This window comes from Hemitrygon akajei, chromosome 7, assembly GCF_048418815.1.
Source record: "Hemitrygon akajei chromosome 7, sHemAka1.3, whole genome shotgun sequence".
Taxonomy (NCBI): domain Eukaryota; kingdom Metazoa; phylum Chordata; class Chondrichthyes; order Myliobatiformes; family Dasyatidae; genus Hemitrygon; species Hemitrygon akajei.
Window position 1 is genome coordinate 182489221 of NC_133130.1, and position 23786 is coordinate 182513006.

General features: G+C 42.5%; 1 protein-coding gene across 14 annotated transcripts in view; it reads left to right on the top strand.

Moving 5' to 3' along the window:
• Window positions 1–1325: 1325 nt before the first annotated feature.
• LOC140731261 (dynamin-1) overlaps window positions 1326–23786 on the top strand; it is a 239995-nt gene continuing 217534 nt past the window's right edge. For 11 of the 14 annotated variants that reach the window (XM_073052818.1, XM_073052819.1, XM_073052820.1 and 8 more), the window contains exon 1: window positions 1327–1737. In XM_073052818.1, the coding sequence (XP_072908919.1) occupies window positions 1577–1737 (161 nt within the window). In that variant the 5' untranslated portion in view covers window positions 1327–1576. Of the gene's footprint in view, window positions 1738–23786 lie in introns of all 14 variants that reach the window. The other 3 variants (XM_073052826.1, XM_073052828.1, XM_073052829.1) reach the window with 2 other exon arrangements.

Genomic DNA, 23786 nt, shown 5'->3' on the forward strand with positions numbered 1-23786 from the left:
TTCGGCCGGCCGAGATCCTTCTGAAACGTCGACTGCACTCTTTTCCATCGATGCTGCCTGGCCTGCTGCGTTCCTCCAGCAGAGTGAGTGAGTGAGTGTGTGTGTGTGTGTGTGTGTGTGTGTGTGTGTGTGTGTGTGTGTGTGTGTGTGTGTGTGTGTGTGTGTGTGTGTGTGTGTGTGTGTGTGTGTGTGTGTGTGTGTGTGTGTGTGTGTGTGTGTGTGTGTGTGTGTGTGTGTGGCCGAGGCAAGCCCTGTTCTTGTTGACGAGGCCTGAAACGCTAAGTGATTCCGATCTTGCTGTATATTTTCTCTTCCTGTATGCAAGACCTGGATGTTTTGTTCTTGAACTTCAGTAAGACTTTCAAGCCACATGTTAGTTCTTATCTGGATGTGTAAATATTAGACAGCTGGGATTGAGTGTGACGATTATTTCTAACCTCCGGTAGACTGAGTTCCCTTTTTATTATGCAGGCCACACTGCTCTATCATAATAACATTTTTGGTGGGATGTGTTAAAATGTAAAAAAAATTCACAGTACTAAAATGACCACAAACTTCATTAAATAGAAAAATCCATTGACGTTCCGGCGAAGACGCATGGTGAATTGTCTTCTACAACTGGTGAGAGATTGGAAAGAAATTCCAGCACGAAAGACGTACAAAATATATAAAGCGCGTTAATTCTGTATAACACAGCGTGACAGTCATTCATAAAGCTTGTAATGGTTGCTTTAAGAATAAAGCCAAAGGACAGGGGAAATCTGAACTAGCGATTGGGTCTTGTTGACCCAGTAGAGGAAAGAAGATGTCCCCTATCCTTGTTCACCGTGTCAGCGCATCACCCAAGGACTAATGGTGATCATGCCCTTTTCTAAAGGACCATCGCTCTGTCTATTTAAACTCACGGCGATCGCACTGATTAGACTCGTTATCTGGTATTTACAGGACGAATCAGGCAACGGATGACTACAACTTCCAGTCTGCACTGCAGCAGCTGCGCTAATGCACCATCTGTGATGGGAAGGGACCCCTTCTAGTTTTTTCTAATTAAGACTAGTTTTTATTCAAATTTGCTTCTTTTGAGCAAGCCAGCTGCAAAGATAACAGCTAGGCAGATAGTAAATGGTGGGCACTGACCGGGAGCAAGGGCAACCCGAGACAAACTGCAGGCTTTTATGATCTGGATGGCAAAATCGGGAGATGACAGCGGCAGGGATGCGCGTGATGCCCCCTGGGAGTTGTAGTGCGTCCTGATCGCCCACCACACGACGTACGGAGGAACGGACTACATTTCCCGGCGTGCGCAGCGCACCACTCGCCTGCGCAGTGAGCGCGCTGGGTTTTCGCTTTAAATCACCCGGTGTAACGGGAGCAGGGTCCAAGGAGCCGGAGCGAGCGGAGCGGAGAAGCTCCGGGCTCAGCCTTCTCCCGCACTGCCCTCTCCCCCCCTTTCCTCAATGTAGGCCTCGTCTTGCAAATCGGACGAGGTTCGCTGTCATCTGTTCATTGCATCGATTAGAATTAATTCGCTGGGGTCTTGAGCTGGCCAGCTCGCCTTGCCGGAAAACGATTAAAGATGGGAAACCGTGGGATGGAGGAGCTGATCCCTCTGGTCAATCGGATGCAGGATGCTTTCGCTCAGATTGGACAGAATGCCAATCTGGACCTACCCCAGATCGGGGTGGTCGGAGGGCAAAGCGCCGGGAAAAGCTCCGTGCTGGAAAATTTCGTCGGAAAGTAAGTCCATTACGTGCATTTTCCATTTATTAATAAGGATTAAAAAATAGCGTCCTAAATCGCTGAAGCAGCAAATCTGTAAGAATGCATTAAAAAATCAACGGGTCCGTTTCATCATTGCAAACGCATCCGAATTCTCGCCTTTTTATGTGTCGATAAATTGGGCAAATAGCGGACTTAACCCCTCCAATCAATTATTGAGAATCCTTGTTGTAAAATTCAACAGATTTGATATGGTGCGCGGCTTTGCAAAATATTCTAAAGATACTGGAAGTTGTAAATGAAGAGGTATATATTTTTTTTAATTCACGCACAACCTATACGGGATGCCTGTGGCTTTCAAATGCACCAAATTCGTTGATGCAGCAATTGACTCCGGCTAAAGTAGTATAATTCTCCCCAGTCTATTGAGGTATCTTACCCACTGGTAAGACAGCCGGTGCACGAATCGCTTCAGCATCGGGCAGGTTCGCGTGTAAGCTGTTGCGGATCTGTTAATGCACCAACACTCACCCAGTTTCTCTGCATTTAACGGTGCATCCACTGGAGCCTGAGCCTGTGTTATTGTGCGTGGGAGGAGTAAGTGTGTGTGACCTTTAGAAAGGGAATTAGACTCTAAATCACCCGCTTCTATATCTACATTCCCAATCTCTGAAGTGTTTGGCTCTTTACCGGTGACGGTTCAGGTCAGCGCGGTATCTTTAACCGTACGTGGAAATACTTTTTTATTCTCTTTTGGAGGGTTGAAGGCTTTGGTTGATTATTTGTAGTATTTCTTCCCCTGCTCCCCCCCCCCCACCCTCCACACGACCGAAATCATCGCCTGCAGTAGGCGAGACTGCAACCACATTCATGTTAAAAATAAAATCTACAACCCAGACCTTGTCACCGTGGCAACATGGAGTAGAACATGAGCGCGGTGACGAGATGTTATGGAATCGCACCGCTTTACATCGGGGGATGCCAAATGCCTCAATGTGAAATCAAGAACATTTCCTAACTCACGTGCAGCTCCCAGTTTTCGCAACTCCTTTCTGATCGCTCCTCCAGAATGCTCAATGTATCTGCTTCTATTAGCAGCTTCTGAGGCTGCTGGACACATGACAATGGTCAAACAAAGGTCAAAGCACTTCCTGAACCCCGGTCGAACCGCTCTGCTCTGGAGACCGGAGCACAAGATTATGGCTCGTGTTTCAGGTAATATATTTTGGGTATTCTGCAAAGATCTTTCAAGTGAGAGGACAAACGTCGTCTCCATCCGGGATGACTGATGCTTTGGTACCCTGTTGGCTGAGAGCGGCCTGCTCGACATTTATCCCGCGAAGAACACGACTTCACGGAGATTATCTGACCTCTCGTTGGGGCAGTTTGTACAATCTGGCTGGCCTGGCCTTTGGACACAGCGGTGACTCTGCTTTAAAAATTACTTAAATGGTTGTTTTGAAGTGGCCCACTTTTCTAATATTAAGTAAATGCAGGTCCTGTGCGAGATGGAGTTCAGAAGGTGGGGGCGGGGTGGAATCTTGCTGAAAGGCCTGAACAGAGTGAACTTAAAGAGATTGTTTCTGATGGTGGGAGAGTTTAGGATCCATGGGTCCGAGCTTCAGAATAAAGGGATATCCCTTTAGAATGGAGATGAAGAGGGATTTCTTCAGCCACATTCTGGTCAGTCTGTGGAATGTGCAGGCCAAGTCACTGGGTGTATTTGAGAGAGAGAGAATGACAGGTTCTTGATTGGTGGGGGGGGGGGGGAGGTTAAGAGCTTCATGGAGAAGGTGGAAGAGCACAGTTGAGAAAAGAAGATCAACCACAATTGACTCTGCTCTGCCACTCAAAGAGCAAATGGCCAGTTCTGCTCCTAGACCTACATGGTTCTGTCCTGTACTGGAAGTAAGTGGTATTCCCATTCCTCTTTTGCTAACAAAACCGTTTCCTTTCATCCGCGTTGCCTGTAATAAGCAACGATAAGACAATATTTTCTCTTTTAGTTAAATCTGCACTTTCACTTATGATTAAGTTTGGACAGGGAGGTTTTTGTTTGACATGAATACATTAGACTCAGTTTAGACTGAATCTAATTCTGTCTGCGATAGTCCAACAGCGTCCAAATCAACAGTAGAATCATTATTCTTCGATGTGCTCCTCCAGGCTCTGCCTCCAAGTTATTCTGGTGCAAGGGCGAATGTCAATACTGCAAAGTGGTTTAGTTCTGTGGACGACGAAGAGTAGGCTCTAGAGATTTCACCCCCGTCTCAGACTTTTTTTCTTGCTGTTCTCTTTAAGCAGAACAGGGTTTTGCCTTTGGGCTGTCCCTCACTCAGAGAAGTATTGGCTAATGCTCTCCTGCACCAACACCACATTGACATGATTCCCATAATGCCAAAAGATCCATCTGTCATGGATATACCCAGAGACTGAACAGTCACAGCTCTGCCTGAGATGGAGAGGGTTGTATAATATTGCATGGTCTTGCACTATAACTGAAGCAGCCAGGCGCAGAAGTCTTGGGCACATATAGATAGCCAGGATGCTTAAGAATTTTGTGCAGTACTGTATCTGTCTACGTGGAGCGGAGAGCGAGTCTGCAAATTTGGCAGGAACAAAGGATGTTGGGAATGGTGAGGGCGGAGCTCCATGGGAGGAATGTGGGACAGGTGGCAAGAAGGAGTGCCAGGGTGGGGGGGATGACCTGGGTGCAGACACGCCCAGCCCTGAGACACCAGGCAAGGTAATTTGATTACAAACAATTGGTTTATTGATCATTACAGAATGTCTCTGGTGCTTCCCTCTCCCTCCCCCTTTTCCGAACTGTGATTCCCCTCTCCCTGTCCCCTTAACATTCTCAGTTCACAATAGAGAATCAAGGTTTATTGTCACTGACATATGTCATGAAGTTTTTTGTGTGGTAGCTGTACAGTGCAATACATAAAATTACTACAGTTCTGTGCAAAAGTCTTAGGCACATATATATAACCATGGTGTCCAAGACCTTTGCAGCACACTGTATAGATCATGAATGAAAACCTGCCGCAGTTGTACCCAGTACGAAGCAGTATACAGTTGAAGCAATCATGCAGGAAAAAATAATCAATGGGTGGGTTGCAGGGAATGACGGAAGTGTAATTTCTCAATGTGAGAAACTTGCATCCACAATATCCACTTACAGAATATCTTTTATCTCAGAAAATATCACAAGCTGCTTCATTAGAACATGAGCAGACCAAAGTCACGTACTGTGCCAAAGAAAACATTAGCCCAAGTAGTTAAAGCTTGTTGGAGACAGGAAATAGGAATCCCAGAGCTTGGGTTCCTGATGAGTTGGAGGATGGGCAAAAGATGGAACAAAATGTAGAAGATGTAATCTAGTTCCTTCAGAACTGAGGCAATATTTCCATTATTACCCTTCATGGTGAACAAAAGCTTGTTTTGCAGTGTGGTTCCTCAACATAGTTCAATATATATTCATCAGTTTTATTGAAGTGCCACTTTATTTCTCTTTGAGCTTTTCATGTTTTGTTAAACAAGAAATCATGCCTGACGTACATCTGCTTTGTTTGACAGGCTGAAGGAATTGCCCTTAAATTTAAAACCAGCTAATGAATTGACCTAGAGCAAAAGGTCCTTAAAGCACTGGATAAGCAGCTCTGTTGGAAATGCAAACTATTGAGTTCAACTTGGTGGTAGAGAGGTGCAGCTGTTAGTGCCAATGACATGGGTCCAATGTTGACCTCCAGTGCAGTCTGTGGGCTGCCTGCATACACTTCCTGTGACTGCATGGGTGTCCCTCCAAAATCCCAAAGATGTGTGGATTGTTCGGTTAAATTGGCCACTGCAAATTGCTCCTAATGTATAGGTGCATGGTAGAACCTTGTGTGAATTGACAGGACTGTGGGGAGAAGTGGTTACAGGCAAATTAATTGGGGAGTGGGATTGACCCATGAACTGGTTTAGGGTTAAGGGACCAAATGGCATTCTTTGATGGTGTCAGGGGATATGGTAGACATGGAAATTTGAGGTGTGAGGATTATGCTTCTTTTGAAATTTGTCTGCAGGTCTGTAACCATGCTGCAGTGGTGCTTGCTTGGAAAATGGTTTAACTGGAGAAAAAGGCAGCAACTGTGCAATTATGATCATAAATCTATTGCATTGTTTACTCCTAATGTCTCAAGATTGCATTTATTGTTGCATATCTATATATGCAACCTAGCCAAGGTGTGCAACGTTATAAGTTCAGAGACCAATCACTCCATGATTTCTGCTATCCATATTTCCCTGAAGTCATAAAATGCCTTAAAGGAATCCCCAACCATAATCCATGAAGTGGTGAGCAATGCCTATGGTAATTTATTTTTATTTTTTATCTTTAGGAAGAAAACACTGCAGCCGCTTTGTTTTTAGAATGGTTTCTTCGCTTTAAATCAATGCCACATTTACAGGAACAATTTTTGGTCATATTGGTTTGTAGGGTAAATATTTGAATACAAAACAAGAATTTTTGTTTTTCTTCAAGGTTCTCCTGCAAGTTCAGGCAGAACCCTAATTTCACGTTTGCATTGCGTATTCCCTCAGCAACGCACTGAGCTTGTTAGGCTGAATCTTGCATTTAAAGCTTCTGTGGCAGGAGTCTTCCATCAAAACCGTGGGGAGAAGTGAACAACACTGGTGGACTCTAGTATTTTTGACTGATATTAGTTGGTCAGGATCTATTGTGGTCTCTCTGATTCCTTCATTTTATTGTTAATGTGTTTATTCACATTCTTGTGGAGATGAGATTGTGCACAGTGCCATTTAGACATGACCTGCTGGAGAGAGTGAGGCTTTTCTTAAGCTACACACACAAAATGCCGGTGGAATGCGGCAGGCCAGGCAGCATCTATAGGAAGAAGCACTGTCGATGTTTCAGGCAAAGACCCTTCGTCAGGACTAACTTCTTAATTTCTTAAGCTCATGTTTGGCTGGCATAGCCTGGGTACTAGGAAACTATAATGCTCTGTGGTTCAGATTCCTTCTCATAAATCTCCCATTTATGTCTCTGTGTACCTCTGCAATGATGAAACTGAAGCCAGAACAGGCTGACCAGGACAATGACCACCAGAGCTCTCTGGTCTTGCCTCGAAGCATCTGGTTGGAGATTTAAGCAATTAGATTGAAATTGGAAACCAGAATGGTGAGGAGACCCTCTAAATACAGGGGCCTATTGGTAGTCTGCTCTGTTTGATTCTGCATCTCCTCTTGACCCCATGGGCTTACCGACATTGAGATAATGAATGGCTTGTCTGTAGTTATGAAACAGATTCAAATAGGTTGCAATGGAGGGGCCACGTGATCCAGTTAGCAGAAAAGGGAAAAGGCCTGCTAAGATATTGACCGTGTTTACACTAAAGGGTAATAAATGTGTGAACAGCATGATGACATATGGTCACTGATTATAATTAAAACAAACTGAAGACCCAGCCTTTAGAACAAACAAAATGAGCAGATGTATGTATGTAAAAAAAAAAAATTAAAAAAAATTGTTCAGGCACCCTGGGCCACTTTATCATGTTGAGAATCTTTGTTCATCTCCCCCATTCTCCTGCCTGACTACTGATCATCAGAACATAGAACCCTCCAAGAGGACCACAACCTTGTCATGGGGTTTGGAGGCCTGCGCGTCGCATTGACCCGGAGAAGTGGGTTGGCTGGAGTCAGGGCTTTAGCTCCTGGTAGGGTCACCCATGCCAAACAGGTCAAAGGGTAGAGGCCAAACTAAGAGTGGTCCACTGGTCCTCCAGAGTCGGGGGTTCAGCTCAGGTCTAATAACGCTGATTGGTCAAAGCTGTTACGAAGCAGCAATGAAGATTCCTTTTGCATCTGGGAGTGACAGGATTCCTGCGTCTCCACCCAGGACTTGCATGACTGACAGTAAATCGAGAGGAAGCTACTGACATGATGAAAGAAGCCATGAACAGTACCAGAGATGGAGCATCTTCATCGCTGCCTTAAACACCAGTGGCGTACTGGGCAAAAGAAAGGAACCAGAAGAATATAGAACAGTACAGGTCATGACATTGTGCTGACCTTTTAACCTATGTCAAGATCAAGCTAATCCTTCACTCCCATATAGCCCTCCATTTTTCTTTCATCCATCTGCCTATCTAAGACTCCCCTATCTAATAAAACAGATTTCCTGTTGTCAACATTGGCTGTAACAAATGACACTAAGACAACATTTTCTTTTTTAGTTAAAGAATTTACTATGAGGGGTGATTGATAAGTTTGTGGCCTAAGGTAGAAGGAGTCAATATTAGAAAACCTGGCACATTTATTTTTCAACATAGTCCCCTCCTACATTTACACACTTAGTCCAGCGGTCATGGAGCATACGGATCTTGGATCTCCAGAAAGTGTCCACAGATGGGTGATTGATAAGTTTGTGGCCTACCATAGAAGGAGATGAGTTATACAGCTCTCGTTACATGCACATGCAGTTCAACTCTTTGAGTGATAGTGCAGAAGGTTTGAAGTTAATAACTCATCTCCTACCTTAGGCTGTGAATTTATCTATCACTCCTGATGAGTTATTAACTGATGACACTTTCTGGAGGTCCAAGATCCGTATGCTCCACGGCCGCTGGACTAAGTGTGTAAATGTAGGAGGGGACTATGTTGAAAAATAAATGTGCTAGGTTTTCTAAAATTGACTCCCTTCTACCTTAGGCCACAAACTTATCAATCACCCCTTGTACTTTAATTTGTGACTTTTTTTTGAATTGTATTTGGATAAAAAGGTTTTTGTTTCACATGGAATGCATTAGATTCATTTTAGACTGCTGAACATTCTGTCTGTAATTATCTAACAGCATTCAGTCATCAGTGGAATAATTATTGCTAGGAATGATCTTTCAACATCTGCCTCCAAGTTATTATTGTGTAAAGGTGAACGTCAGTACTGCAAAATGGTTTGGCGCTCTGGACAAGGAAAGGTAGGTTAGAGAAGAGGTTTCACCCCTGCCTCTGAGTATATTGAGGACTCTATTTTAAACTAGAAGCAGGGTTAAGCCATTTGGTTCCTCATGTCTGCTCCCCCACTCATTAAGTTTTGGCTGTTGCTTTAACTCAGCAGTGCTGTTTTGCAACGGCCCCATATTGATTGATTCCCATGATACCAAATGATTCATCAATGAAGAGTTCTGGCTATGCCACCACCTCTCTTGATGTGATGGGTTGAGTTACAGAATATTGTATAGTCTTGTACAATAATTTTAGGAGACCAGATTCTGAGAGGAGTAGGCTTTATGGTGACGTAATAGTGTTGTGTAGAATATTGCCTATTCTTGAACAGTAATTTTAGGAGACCGGATTAGAGATTGTGATAGGTGGAGGTCTTGTGGTCACTTGGAGCTGTTCTCCATTTGGTGAGAGCCTGGGTGAAGTGGCCGTTGACCTTAACTCCTCCTTCATGCCTCGCTCATATAATATTTTATTCTCCCGCAGTTCAAAACCTCTTCCAGCTTGAATATACTTGAAGGTTCAAATGTGATTTTTGCTGTGTAATCTGCAGAGCAAACCATTTAGGAGTCAGTACCGCTTGCTGCACGTTTTGTGACAGTTATCCAGGTCGCTAAATACTTAAGTAGATCCTTTTATAAAAAAAAATCCTATGCTGGCTTTTGAAAGAAGGGAATATCTGAAATTAAGCTTCAGTGTCTGGAGAAGATGATCTAGTGTTTATTATACCATATAATGATGTCTTTTAGGCCTGATGTTTGTAGTATTGCATTAGAACAGTATGTTTCCTTTATGATTTTCCTTGCATACACTGCTGTATGCATTGAAGGCCATAAGGGAAACATACCATAGAGACACAAGAGTTTGTCAATGCTAGAATCTGGAGAAACGTGCACAACACTGAAATAACTCAGTTCAGGCTGACTTTCGCTCTCTTTTTGCTCTAGTTTAATTCATTTTTAAATATTTCTTACTGTAATTTAAGGGTGGTGGGGTGGAGGTGTAAGGAGATGTAAGGCACTCCGCTCTGTGCTAGCCTGCAGGTCCACTCTTGGGCGAAGTGCAGCTCCTGTTTAGACACCCCCAACCCGGATCAGGGCCAGATGAAGCCATGTGAGAAGCTACTGGATGGTCGTATGAGCAGCTTGTGCACATCGCAATTCCTGGTTATGCAACCATTGACACCAGGCAGACAGTCTCTGAAGATTATTGATAATGTGTGGGGTCACCTGTCTTGCAAAGACACTGCCCAGAAGAAGGCAATGGCAAACCACTTCCTGTAGAAAAATTGGCCAAGAATGATCAAGGTCAAGACCATGATCGCCCACGTCACACAACAAGGCACATATTTGCAATTTATAGTTTATGTATTGCACTGTAATGTTGTTGCAAAACAACAAATTTCACGACGTGTGCCAGTGATATTAAATCTAATTCTGATTCAGAGGAGAAATGAACTGTCGATGTTCTGGGTCCATTACAACACAAATGGCCCAAAATCAGTACTGTGCGGAAGAAGGTGTTAACCTGTAATTAAAGTGAACTAGAGATAGATAATTCTAGAGCTTGAGTTGTCGTTTGGATGGAGGATGGACAGAAGATGGAACAAAATGAGGAACATGTGCTCCAGTCAACTGGAACTGACACAACGATCCCATTATTACCCGTCATGGTGAACAATTGCTTGTTGTTCCTCAATATAGTTAGATACATATCTATCATTTTTAATGACATGCCAATTTATTTCTGTTTAACCTTTCCATGTTTTTGTCAAACAAATGTTGCATATAACTGCATTATTTCTGGAGGGACAAAGAGGCTAAAGATGTTATCCTTAAATTCAAAGCAAGCTGCTTAAATGCTTTTGAAATGGTGACCTGCAGCAAAACAGCCTCAAAGCAGTGGGGTGGGAATTAACGCAGCTCACTTTTGGCATGAACTCGTCCTCCTTTTTAAAAATTCCTTCTCGCGATGTGGCTATCACAGACGAGACCTGCATTTATTGTATCTCTAGTGGCCCTGAAAATATGTTGGTGGCTTTGAACTAAACAACTTGCTAGGTTGCTACAAAGCCTGAGGCTTTAGCTAAGTACAAGTCGGACCAGATAAGAATGGTCAAATGTCAGCGTCACGTTAATTGATGGTAAAATCTAGCATTTCTACATCTTTTGTCAAGTTGTTCTTAAGTATTTCATAGTGAAATCAAGGATCAACATCACTCACTGTATATATTTACATCTTTTAGGAATTTGCCGTAGTGTGTTGGTGCACCATGCTATAGAAAAACAGCTTTCAAATACTGTTTTATAAAGAATTATAAAATAAAGTTTGAAGTGCTGATATGGAATAAAATGTGCATAAATACAGTATGCTTTTACAATGTTAACAGAATTATGAAAAGTAATTTGAAGTGTTTGCTGTGACTGGGGTAATAGAGGGGGTAATTAGAATGGCTGATCAGATTAACTGCCTGGGAGGGATGAAACTTTTAAGATGGCATGAAGTTTTTGTGAAAACATTATCCCCCCTGATTAACTCCAGGCTCACTGGATTTACTCGTCCAGTTTCTATGCCATGTCAGTTGCTCAGGAACATTCTAGACTCGCTTCCACCGCGTCCTGTTGTTTCTGAGGTGGCTGATGAGCCCCAGGCAGGTGCTGCAGAACCTGTCGCTGGTGGGACAGGGGATGATTGACGAGACAACTGGGTGTAGACTTGAGGAGATGCTGGACGACTCCTGCTATTGATGTTGGGTTTCTGTTTGTTCCTGCAACAGATGCACGTGGGAGTTACTACCACTTTAAAAAGCAGGTGTGAAACTGTACCTAATAATGCAAATATCTAATCAGTAATGCATGAAACAATCATGTGTCCGTAACTCAGTGCATTAAAGCATGCAGACAAGGTCAAGAGGTTCAGTTGTTGTTCAGACCAAATATCAGAATGGGGAAGAAATGTGATCTAAGTGACTTGGAATGATTGTTGGTGCTGCTTGGGGTGGTTTGAGCATCTCAGAAATCGTTAATCTCCTGGGATTTTCACGTACAACTTTCTCTAGAGTTTACAGAGAATGGTGCGAGAAATTAAAAGAAAACAGCCAGTGAGCAGAAGTTCTGTTGGCAAAATGCCTTATTAATGAGAGGTCAGAGGAGAATGGCCAGATTGGTTCAAGCTGACAGGAAGGTGACAGTAGCTCAAATAACCATGCAATGCAACACTGGTGTGCAGAGGAGCATCTCTGAATGCATAGCATGTCAAACCCTGAAGTGGACGAGCTACAGCGGCAGAAGACCCTGGGCATACTCACACAGTGGACCACTTGAGGTGTAGGGCGTACCCAATAAATTGGCCACTGAGTCTATTGCCCGAGCTCTGTTTCTCCTGCTGGTGTTGAGAGCCAGCTGTGGTTCAGTCCTGCCTTCCATGGCAGGTGGAGTAGATCTTCCCAACCCACTTCACACTGGCTAATGATTAGATAGTTGGCTGAGAGGTGGTAAGGATTGTCACAGCAGTTGCATCATTCTCAGCTACGTGAGTCGAAGTTGCCGTGATCAAAAATTGCATTCTTAGAGTTGCTTTGGCAACATGAGTTCCTGTGACTTTTTAAAAAAAAGCCATAAAGTAATACAGCATGGGAACAGCCCCTTCAGCCCATCTTGTCCTTGCCAACTAAGATGCCTCTTTATCCTTCTCTCATTTGTCCGCATGACCCTTATCCCTCTAAACCTTTCCTATCCAGGTACCTGTCCAAACGTCTTTTAAATGTCAATATTGCGTCCACCCTTAAAAATTCCTCTGGCAGCTTATTCCATGCACATACCACCCTTTACATGAAAATGTTACTCCTCGTGTCCCTTTTAAATCTTTTCTCTCCCTCCTTTTTCTCTGTTAATATAAATAATATTATTTAATATTTTAATAATTTTTCTCAGAAACTAGACAATTAGGAATCTTGGCCTTAAAATGTTCTTTGACCAGCACTACCTGTTATTTCCTGTCAGAGTTACCTTATGTACACACCATTAGTCTATGCATAGAAGCTAATTTTATGTATTTATATTTGTTGTGTGTTTTAAATTGAGTTCTTTATGTTTATTGTATTCTTCTTGTGCTGCGTCAGATCCAGAGTAACAATTATTTTATTCTCCTTCACACTTAACATTTCAATAGTTTTTCTCCTCTGCTGGAAAATTAAAAATCTTGGCCTAAAAGTTATTGATCACCACTACTTTATTTTTCCTGTCAGAATTACCTTGTGTATAGATACTGCTGTGCCTAGTGTCAGTTTACACAATGTATATAAGCTAATCTTGTATATTTATACATACTATGTTTTGTAATTGAGTTATTTGTGCTTATTGTGTTTTTAAAAAAAATGCTGCTTTGGATCCAGAATAAGTCATTTTGTTCTCCCTTACACTTGTGTACTGAAGAATGATGATAAACAATCTTGCATCTTAATTGTGTGGACGGACCAACAAAATGTCTGAATGTTGCTCACTAATGTTTCAAAGTAAACTCATTTTAAAGATCAAACACAAAGAGCAATGAATGGATGTTAGTTGAAGTGGGGAAGGAATGAAGAATTGAAGGAAGTGCATGGTTGTTTTGTTTCTAGTTGAGATAAAATATTTTAATTTGGGGGAAGGAAGTGTCGAGTGCAGACGATAAGCGTTGCTGAGTTGATTTGTTGAGTGGAATGACATCAGGTTTGCTGCATTCCCAAGTGCTGCTTCAATGACAATGTGATCTGCTGCAGTTACTGAAAGCTCAGTCAGTGCGACGGTTGTGCCCGCATCAATCTGGGAGCACCAAAGGTCCGTGAGGCTCGCCTTGTCTCGGTTAAACCAGCAAAGCTGCTTTTAGAACAGGGTGAAATGCTGCCTGTGGTCAGCGAGATAACCTTGTACGCTGACAAGTGCGTCCAAAGCTGGGCCTCAACTCTCTTTTGTTCACGGAAGACTCTCTCTGCGCTGGTTCCAGTAGGATTGGCCAGAGGGCCCGTTCTCTCTTGGTCAACATTCTTCCCTTGGCTGGTACTATAAACAATTTGTTCAATTAGAAAGAGCAACAGAAAATGCAGGGCAGGTGGTGTCCGTCAGGGACAACATCTCAGGTCAAGGACCCCACATCCAAATGGGAAAAGTGAGAAAGGGAGCCTGTTTTGATTTGCAGAGAGGGGAAGGGCTGGGGAGATTAAAGGGGATGTCTGTGATAGAGTGCCGAGTAAAATTGTCGAGGTAGCTCTCACTTTCAATACCAGCAGTAGAGGTAGAACAGAAAGAAATGGTAACATACACAAAAAAAGGACTGGTTTCCTGAATTTATTAAATGCAGTATAGAGTTTGGAGGGATCAATGTGCCCTACTGGAAATTGAGACCCTCACCCTCAAATCTGTGCTGGAGACAACTGTCAGATAGTTCAGAATGGGGTGATGAAGGGTCTCGGCCTGAAACATTGACTGTTTATTCCTCTCCATAGATGCTGCCTGACTTGCTGAGTTCCTCCAGCATTTTGTGTCTGTTACTCTGGACAATTGGAGTGACCGGTCATTTCAGAACTCCTGCAGCCTGAATGGAGCTGGCCTGCAAAATAGCGGCCCAATCCGCATTTGGTCTCCATTATAGAGACCACACCATTACTCTCCTCTGCCCCTACCTCTCCTCCCCTTCCACTCCTCATTGTGTTTTTACATGCCCTTTCATCTATCTACCTGTCCGTAACTCTGTGGCTTCAACCACCAACATCCGCACCTTAATGAATTCTGGGCCCAAAATGACTGGAAGCCTTTCTCCCTCTGCCTCCACCTCTCTTTACAATCCTTGGAGATGCAGCTCTGCTCTTTGACCTCTTCCATTTCCTTCCCTGTCCTTCCAACTGTGTAAGAATGTGAGAAGATAGAAGAATGAGTTAGCAGTTTGGCCTTGCCTGTTCTGCCATTTAATGTGATCTGTTCCAGCCCTGATCTCCCCTCGTGCTCCTGATAGCCCAAAATTCCACTATCTTTCAAAATGTTCTCCGTCTCCTTTTTAAATTCCTACATGCTTCCACACCCTCCAGGGCAAAGAATTAATATCGCTCTTGGTTTATTATTGTCGCATAGTTCTCTGTTACCCCAGTCACTACATTGCACTGTAAATGCTTTAAACCACTTTATATGATGCTCCTTCCATTGTAATAAATGCTGGCATTTAGACACATTTTATTCCATATCTGTACTTTAACCACTAACTTTATTTCTTATGCATTTTTAAATTCTCTATAATTGTTGAATGATGTTTTATGCTGCGTGTCACTCCAATACACCGTAACAAATTCCTAGCACATGTAAATGTTTATGGCAAATAAGGTTGATCCTTGAGGTACCAAGATACAGTGGAAAACTTGACCTGAATACACCAGCAGTTCCTACGTATCCCAGTTTCATTGCCTACCTGTCAATGTTGCAACCATGTCTCCTCATATGAGATTCTTTGTCTAATGGGAACACTCACCCTGCCAAGTCCCCTCAGGGTAAAACAACTCTCTCATCCCACAGATTACCCTTGTGAATCTCTTCTGACTACCACCAATGCTTAACTTTTTCAGATAAGGGGACCAAACTATGTACAGTACCCCAGACCTCCTCAGTACCCTGTGCAATCTTAACAATACTTGCCTATTTCAAAACTCCAATGTAATAAAGGCCAAAATGCATTTGCCTTCCTAACCTCTTTGCTTCACTTGCCTGCTATCTTTTCATGATTCATACACAAATATTCATGATCTACATCCATCAATATTTTGCTCATTGCAGCTTTTCTCCATTTAGTTAATATTTCATATTTGGCTTCCTCTTACATGATATCACCCTTTCCCAAACTAAACTTCATTTGCCAAGTTTCCTCTCAACCCATCAATTCCTGTTAGAGTCCAAGTGTCCTCATCACAATGTGGTCTTGCAGCTATTTTTATGTTACTGATAAATTTTGTTACCAAACACCCTGTTCCCTCGTCTCAGTCATTAATATACATAGTAAATAACTGAGGGTTAAGAACTGAACTTTGAGGAATTCCATTAGGTACAACCATCCAGTCTGAAAATGACCTATTTATTCTGACTTTCTGTCTTCTATGTACTATCTGATCTTCGATCCACACTGACATACTTCCCTCAATAGCATAAGCTCTTATCTTGTGGCACTTTGTCAAATACCTTCTGGAAATCTAATTACAGTACATCCACAAGTTCCCTCTATTGACTTTTCTTGTTGCATCCTTGAAGAACTGTAGCAAATGAAGATAATTTACCTTCATTAAACCATATTGACTTGGTTTGATTACATTGGGCTTCCCAAAATGCCCATTCATTTCCTCCTTGTTTATAGACTTGGCTCTTGCCAGCAGCAGATATTGAGCTAACAGGCCTATAGTTACCTGCCTCCTTGTCTTCCTCCTTTCTTGAGCAATAGAATCAAGTTTGCTATTTTCCGGTACTGGAACTCCGATGTGTTTTGTGAGACTTCATCTAATGGCTTCATTATCTCTGCAGCTACTGCTTTTAAAATCCTTGGGCACAGGTAACTGGGACCTGGCCACTTGTCTGTTTTCAGTCCTATTAGTTTTTCTAATACCTTGTCCTTTGTGATAGAAACTATTACAAATTCATCAATATTATTTTGAACAAGTTCATCACAGTTTTTGTCCTCAAAATGCAGAAGTATTGATTTGAACATCTGTTATTAATTTCCTAGTCTTGCCCTCTAGGGATCCCCACTTGCCTTGGCTACACCTCTTTTCCTTTTATATTCATGGATGCCCTTGCTGTTTGTTTTGATTTTACTTGCCATTTTCCTCTCTGTCAGTTTTTACCTCCTAATTAACTTCGAGTGTCTCGCAGCTAGTTCTTGTAAGATTCCCAGTCCTCTACTCTACATCTAACCCCTGCCATTTTTATATGCTTTTAATTTTGATTTACACTTTCCTTGACCTCATTTGTCAACCATGGATTTCTCCTCAAATCCCTCTTTTCAACATGAGTAAATTCTTGCTGAGTGTTATGAACTAGTTATTTAAATATCCTCGTTATCCAGTCCATTCTAGATAAACCCACTGTCATACCATTGTAATTGTCCTCAATTTGACAATGTTGGTTATGGACCCACGATGTTCACCCTTAAACTATACCTGGACTCGTGCCCTTTTGTGATCATTACTCCCCAGAGGATGTTTAACCACATCTTACATTATTATGCATGACAAAATCTAAAATAACCTGTTCCCTCGTTAGTTCTGCCACTTACAGAAGCAATCCTTGACACAGTTCACAAATTGTTTTTCCATAGTCTTTGTGAGTTTGATTAGTCCAATCAACTTACAGACTGAGATCGTCATTATGTGCTGTGTCATATGATGTAGGTGATCATGGTCTCATGACCATGATTGTTCTTGGAAATTTTTTCTCCAGAAATGGTTTGACATAGCCTTCTGGGTAGTGTCTTTACAAGGGTGAAGAGTGACCCCAGCAATTATCAATACTGGTCAGAGATCGTCTGCTTGGCGTCAGTGGTCGATAACCAGGTCTTGTGATATGCACCAACTGCTCATACGACCATCCACCACCTGCTCCCAAGTCTTCACCTGATTGGGGGGGAGGTCTAAGCCCAAGGGCGACCTGCAGGCCAGCAGAGGGAAGGAAAGCCTTCTATGGTAGAGATGAATCTCCACCCTGCCACCTGAGAGTTTGATTAGTCCAGTCAATTTACGGGTTGAGATCACTCTGGATAATCATAGTTTACTGCCTGTATATCTTTGATAGTGCCCCATTTATGTCTTGTCCTGTTGAGAAGATGTATCTTGACACCCAACCCCACCATTGTCTTTTCTCTGCTATTCGTTATTTCTGCTCTGACAATCCCACATCATTGTCCACTGTATCTATGTTACTACTAAGTATCATGCCTTTATCTTTTCTGATTAACAAAGATATGCCATGTATCATGAAAACATGGAATATTGAGTTCCCATTCCTGTTCCCTATGCAGCAGCATCTCTGTAATAGCTATTAGACCATGTTGTATGTAACTAGTTGTGCTGTCAGCTCCAGCCAAGTTACAAATGGCAAGTGGATTCACATAGAGAGCCTTAAGTTTTGATTGTTGCACTTTTTACTTTGGGGTTACTTTCTGTACCCATGTTTGCTTATACTTTCCTCCCTGACCTGTCACACTCTGCTTTCCTTTCACTAACCACTGTTCTCTCATTTCTTTTTGATGTGACAGACCTGCCAACATTTAAGCCTTCCCTCCAAGTAGTTTCCAATCCTTTCTACTATCCTGATAGTGCAAATCACCAGAGAATTGGAGCCTGATTTGTTCAGGTGATGCCTATCTCAGTGGAAGAGCTTCCTTGGGATTGGTGTCAGTGCCCCAGGAATCAGAACTTGTTTCTGACACTCCAATCAATGGTCACTTCCACTTCCACTGTAGTCCACTGCTGACAGTGCCAATGACTATGTCTCTACAGTGGAGAAACCAAATGCCAATTGGATGCTTGTCAGTCCATAAGAACAACCCTGACTTTTAGTTACTCTTCGCGTTGATTCTCCATCCTGTGTGTCTGTCGTCTCCTACATTTTTCCAATGAGACTAAATGTAGATTTGAGGAGCAGAGAACTATTCCCATCTGGGCACTTACTCGCCATCACTGTTATGTTTTGTAACTCCAAAACAAAAAGCAATCGTAAGAGAAAATAAAGGAGCCGGGCGATAACTTGTGTACATTCATTTCTACTTTAAGCGAGACACGCACATAACACGTGGCGTGATGATGTATGCCATTTACATACTTTTATGTATAACCTGTTTCCTTAAGGTTGTTATAGCAGGGGGTAGTAGTGGGGATAAGCTCCCACTACCTATTAAATGCTCCCAATGGCGTACGTCTCAAATAGTTTCTGACAACCAAGTCCAGCTCCTGGCCTTCATGTGAGGCTTAGCTACTAAGCCCAGTGATAGATAGATAGATACTTTATTCATCCCCATGGGGAAATTCAACTTTTTTTTTCCAATGTCCCATACACTTGTTGTAGCAAAACTAATTACATACAATACTTAACTCAGTAAAAAATATGATATGCATCTAAATCACTATCTCAAAAAGCATTAATAATAGCTTTTAAAAAGTTCTTAAGTCCTGGCGGTTGAATTGTAAAGCCTAATGGCATTGGGGAGTATTGACCTCTTCATCCTGTCTGAGGAGCATTGCATCGATAGTAACCTGTCGCTGAAACTGCTTCTCTGTCTCTGGATGGTGCTATGTAGAGGATGTTCAGAGTTTTCCATAATTGACCGTAGCCTACTCAGCGCCCTTCGCTCAGCTACCGATGTTAAACTCTCCAGTACTTTGCCCACGACAGAGCCCGCCTTCCTTACCAGCTTATTAAGACGTGAGGCATCCCTCTTCTTAATGCTTCCTCCCCAACACGCCACCACAAAGAAGAGGGCGCTCTCCACAACTGACCTATAGAACATCTTCAGCATCTCACTACAGACATTGAATGACGCCAACCTTCTAAGGAAGTACAGTCGACTCTGTGCCTTCCTGCACAAGGCATCTGTGTTGGCAGTCCAGTCTAGCTTCTGTTTCTACTGACAGGAGAAGGAGCAAAGGCTGCTGGTGCCTTAAAACCAGTCGCTTTGGACAGATGGGGCTCATCAGCCGTGGTTGGCAGCTCATCTAGAAATTGATACAAACCTTTGCTGCCTTAAAGGCTTTGGGAGTAAACCCCGAGGGGAAAAATCCAGAGCTGGAGTCTCTAAGGCAGTCTGACATTGAGTTCAACACTAATTAGCAGCTCCTGTGAAACTGCTGGTGCCAAACTATACTGGACTCTGCAATTCCTTTGTGTTTATCAGGTGTGTGGAGAAGGGAGCTTGCTACAAGGCCAGCAGCTTGTTTTTCATATCATATTGACCTGGCTTGGGTGTCTAGACAGCTGGGATGCGGCATCCGTGGTCGACTCCGACCAACAGAGGCTAAGAAGGTATATAACCCACAATGTAGTATGTAAACAACAAAGAATATTTAATCAAACGATATATTTACAATATTATTGAAATATTAAACACACACCAGTAGTCTTCTACATTGTTCCAACAAAGCTAATTGTAGATTTGAGGAGCAGCATCTCATCTTCCATCTGACCACGTTGTAACTCTTGGGACTTGATACTGAATTATTAATTTCAGACGACCAGCCCCTTCTGTTTTTGCTGAATGTTTCATTTTTACTCATTTCTTTCTGTTCTCTTCTGTCTTGAACTGCTGGTAGTTAAAGTCATGATTGTCTTGACAACTTCGCACTCTTTCCTCTGCTGCGTTGCAGTAAAGTTCAGTCTTTGCCACTGAGCGAGAGGGATGGGTATGAAAATCACTAGATTTACCGTACCTGATACTATCCCCTCAAACAGCCATGTGACATGCATTGGCAGCAAAGTTGACTGGAGTTGCTGTGTGTCCCTGCAGTTTATGTATCTGTCTGGGTGGCAAGGATTCCTGCTGCTTGGATTTGGTGCCAAGTGTCTTTTAGCATGAGGCCTGACTTGAGGAGAGAGAAGCTGAAATTGGGGTGAAACTGTACATAAGGACATGATGACCTTCATTGTTTTGCCATACTTCTTGATGGACACCCATTGGCCACTTTATTAGACACACCTTGTTAACACAAACGTCTGATTAGCTAATCAAGTGGCAGCAACTTAACGCATTAAAGCATGCAGGCGTGGTCAAGAGGTTCGGTTGTTGTTCAGAAATGTGATCTAAGTGACTTTGATTGTTGGTGCCAGATGGGGTGATTTGAACATCGCAGAAACTGCTGATCTCCTGGAATTTTCATGCACAACAGCTTCTAGAGTTTAGAAAATGGCACAAAAACAAATTAAAAAAAAGTGTGTGTTTGTGTGTGTGTGTGTTATGTAGATGATGGTTGCATCTGTACTGAACATATACAGACTTTTTTTCTTGTCATTATTCCCTAAACAATACAGTATAACAACTATTTACACAGCATTTACATTGTGTTAGGTATTAAAAGTAATCTAGAGATACTAGATTACTTAAAAGCGATTCCTCAAAGGCTAAGAGGGAGCGTAAAGTGCTATCTCTCATCGAGAAAGTAGGAAACTTAGATCTTTTGAAAAGTGGCATGTCACTTGCCGAAGTGGTCCTCAGCTCTCAACCTCCACAGATCCTGACTTTAGTATTATTGAGCCTCCTCCAAAGCATCATTATTCCCTAAACAGTACAGCGTAACAACTACTTACATAGCATTTCCATTGTATTAGGTATTATAAGTACTGTAATTTATTTGAGCATTGTTCACCTCGCATCTCGTTCGTTTGCTACTTGTGCTGTGAGCGAGAGGAAGGAGTTTGAACCTAGTAAGGGATGGCTGGCTGGCTACGTAAAGCGCTACAGCCTCAAAAACTTAAAGATCATGGGAGAATCGGGATCGGCTGATGCCGAGGTGGTATCAGCGTTCCCAGAAGAGCTATGATGAACATGTACAGACTTTTTTCTTGTCATTATTCCCTAAACAATACAGTATAACAACTATTTTCATTGTATTAGGTATTAAAAGTAATCTAGAGATGATTTAAAGTATACGGGAGGATGTGAGTAGGTTATATGCAAATACTACGCCATTTTATATAAGGGACTTGAGCATCCGCGTTTTTTGGTATCTGCGGGGGGTCCCAGAACCAATCCCCCGCGGATAAGGAGGGTCGACTATATATATAATACACACACACACAGACCAAGCTGTTGCCCAGGTAGCAAGCTCCCCCTCTCCACACATCTGATGAACCCAAAGGAACGGCAGAGACTGATACAGTTTGGTACCAGCAGCGTTGCAGGAGTTTCCAGTCAGCGTTGAAGTCAATGTAGGACTGTGGCTCCGGATTTTTCCCTCGGGGTTTACTCTTAAGCTTTTCCTATGAATGGGTGTAGCCGCAAGGCAGCGGAAGTTTGAGATCAGAGTTTTCCTTCTCCTCGATAAGCTGCCAGCCACGGCTGATGAGCCCCAAGTGCCTGAAGCAAATCATTTTAAGGCACCAGTAACCAGCCTTTGCCCCTTCTCCTTAGTAGAAACAGTTCTGCCAGGCTTAGTAACAAAGCCATGCTTTAAGGTCAGGAGCTAGACCTGGTTGTCAGAGGCTATTTGAGTTGCACGCCATTGGGAGCATTTAATAGGTAGTGGGAACTTGTCCCCATTACCACCCCCAGCTATAGCAACCTTAAGGAACCATGTTACATATATCATGGGTACAGCCTAGTTAAGATTGTAACGGTAGCAGTCTACAATCTAATGTCATGTCTTAAGAAACTGACTAAGGAAAAACTGACCCAAAAATTCTTTGCTATGAATGAATTTTGGTTTAAACAATATTGTAGCAACATCTGAATATATGGCAGAGAGTGTTAAGAATATAAAAAACACATCTAGATATTGATAGAAAAAGCCTACTTGTTTAGTTTCTCACTGAAATCATGGAGCATACTCGGACAGACTCTGACATTGCCTGCTCAGTTCAAGAAATCTATAATTCTTCATAACTTTGAGAGCTGAAAGGAGCTAAGTATGTGCTGTTATTTATCTGTCTCGATCAAATGATCTCCATGGGAGAGTTGATTTATTTGAATTTAATTGGCCAATTTCTGAAAAGAATGCATTGATCTTAAGAGAGATGAGTTTTGGCTGTTTTTGAGCAGAAGGAATGCTAATTGAAACATATCAATTACAAATATCCATCGTCCAGTGCCATTAGAGAGAAGAGAAAAGATCTTCTCCTCTAGGGTACTGATTGGGGATGCATGAACTTGTATTTCTAAACCAAATTATGCATTTGGTGTTAATAAGATGTTTTTAACCAGGCTCAGATTGGGTTGTCTGGTCTCTGCTGGGTGGCAATAACCAGCTAAGAAGTGCTAGAAAAGTACGACACACCCGACAGAAATCCCTGCAGATGAAAGAATGCATTGGTGTCAGAATGTGTAGAAAAGCAAACATAAACGCAGCCCTGTGGGGTATTTCAAGATTGGGATATGTCTTCCCTTATTTAACTTGGTCGGTGACTGGGTATGAATTATGGAATTGTATTGACCCAAAGTTCCTCTGCCACCACTTTGAAAAACCAGTCCGGTTGATCTTTCCAAGTCACCCTGCAAAATTTCCTTTGCAGATTTCATTCTAAAACTTACAATTTCACTACCCTTTTCAGATCCTGCTTATTAATGTCACAAATTCTCTCCCTCTTTCCTCTCATGCGAATTACTTTATTTCTCCGCCGGTTAACAGCCGTCCCGCCGGTGACCTAAGCCTCTGATATATTTTGATTCTAGACAATAAAAAGGGGAGCAGCATGCACATCGGCCACTGATATCCATCTGAGCACAACACAACCAACTGCAATTTCAGCGCAGAAGTAACTTGCACCAGTGCGACCCAATCAATATATTGCTCATTGTTATCTCTCTTGGTGGTTATAACATTTTCTACTTTTATCAGCAGTCTTAGTAATTTTGAACCTCCTTATTACATTTCTCTTAACCTTCCCTAATTGAGTGATGTAAGCCCATTTTTGCTAGTCTTACCATGTCCCTAGCCCCTGGCATCATTTCATTAAGTTTTAGTTTGCATTCATTCAAGAGATGTGACCTTCACAGGCTGATCCAGCACTTAATTGCCTGTCGCTCATTGCCTTTGAGAATGCAGCTCTTGAGATGTGGTTATCCACAATGCCTTTGCTGCCCTTGGCCTTCTCTAGATGGTAGATGTTGTGGGTTTGGAAGGTCAGGTCTAGGGATTCTTAGAGATTTGCTGCAGAGTGGACTACTGCTATTACCAGTGAATTGTTGTGGCTTGCTATGTCCTGCAATATGTTGAGCTTCTTGACTGTCCCAATGGCCTTCTTGATGTTCTTCCTAAAGCATGGCATAACTCTCCAGCCCAGTCACTGTTTCAGCATAACTTTCTTCCTGATTTTTACTTCTTAAATAGATGACACGTTCTGCCACAA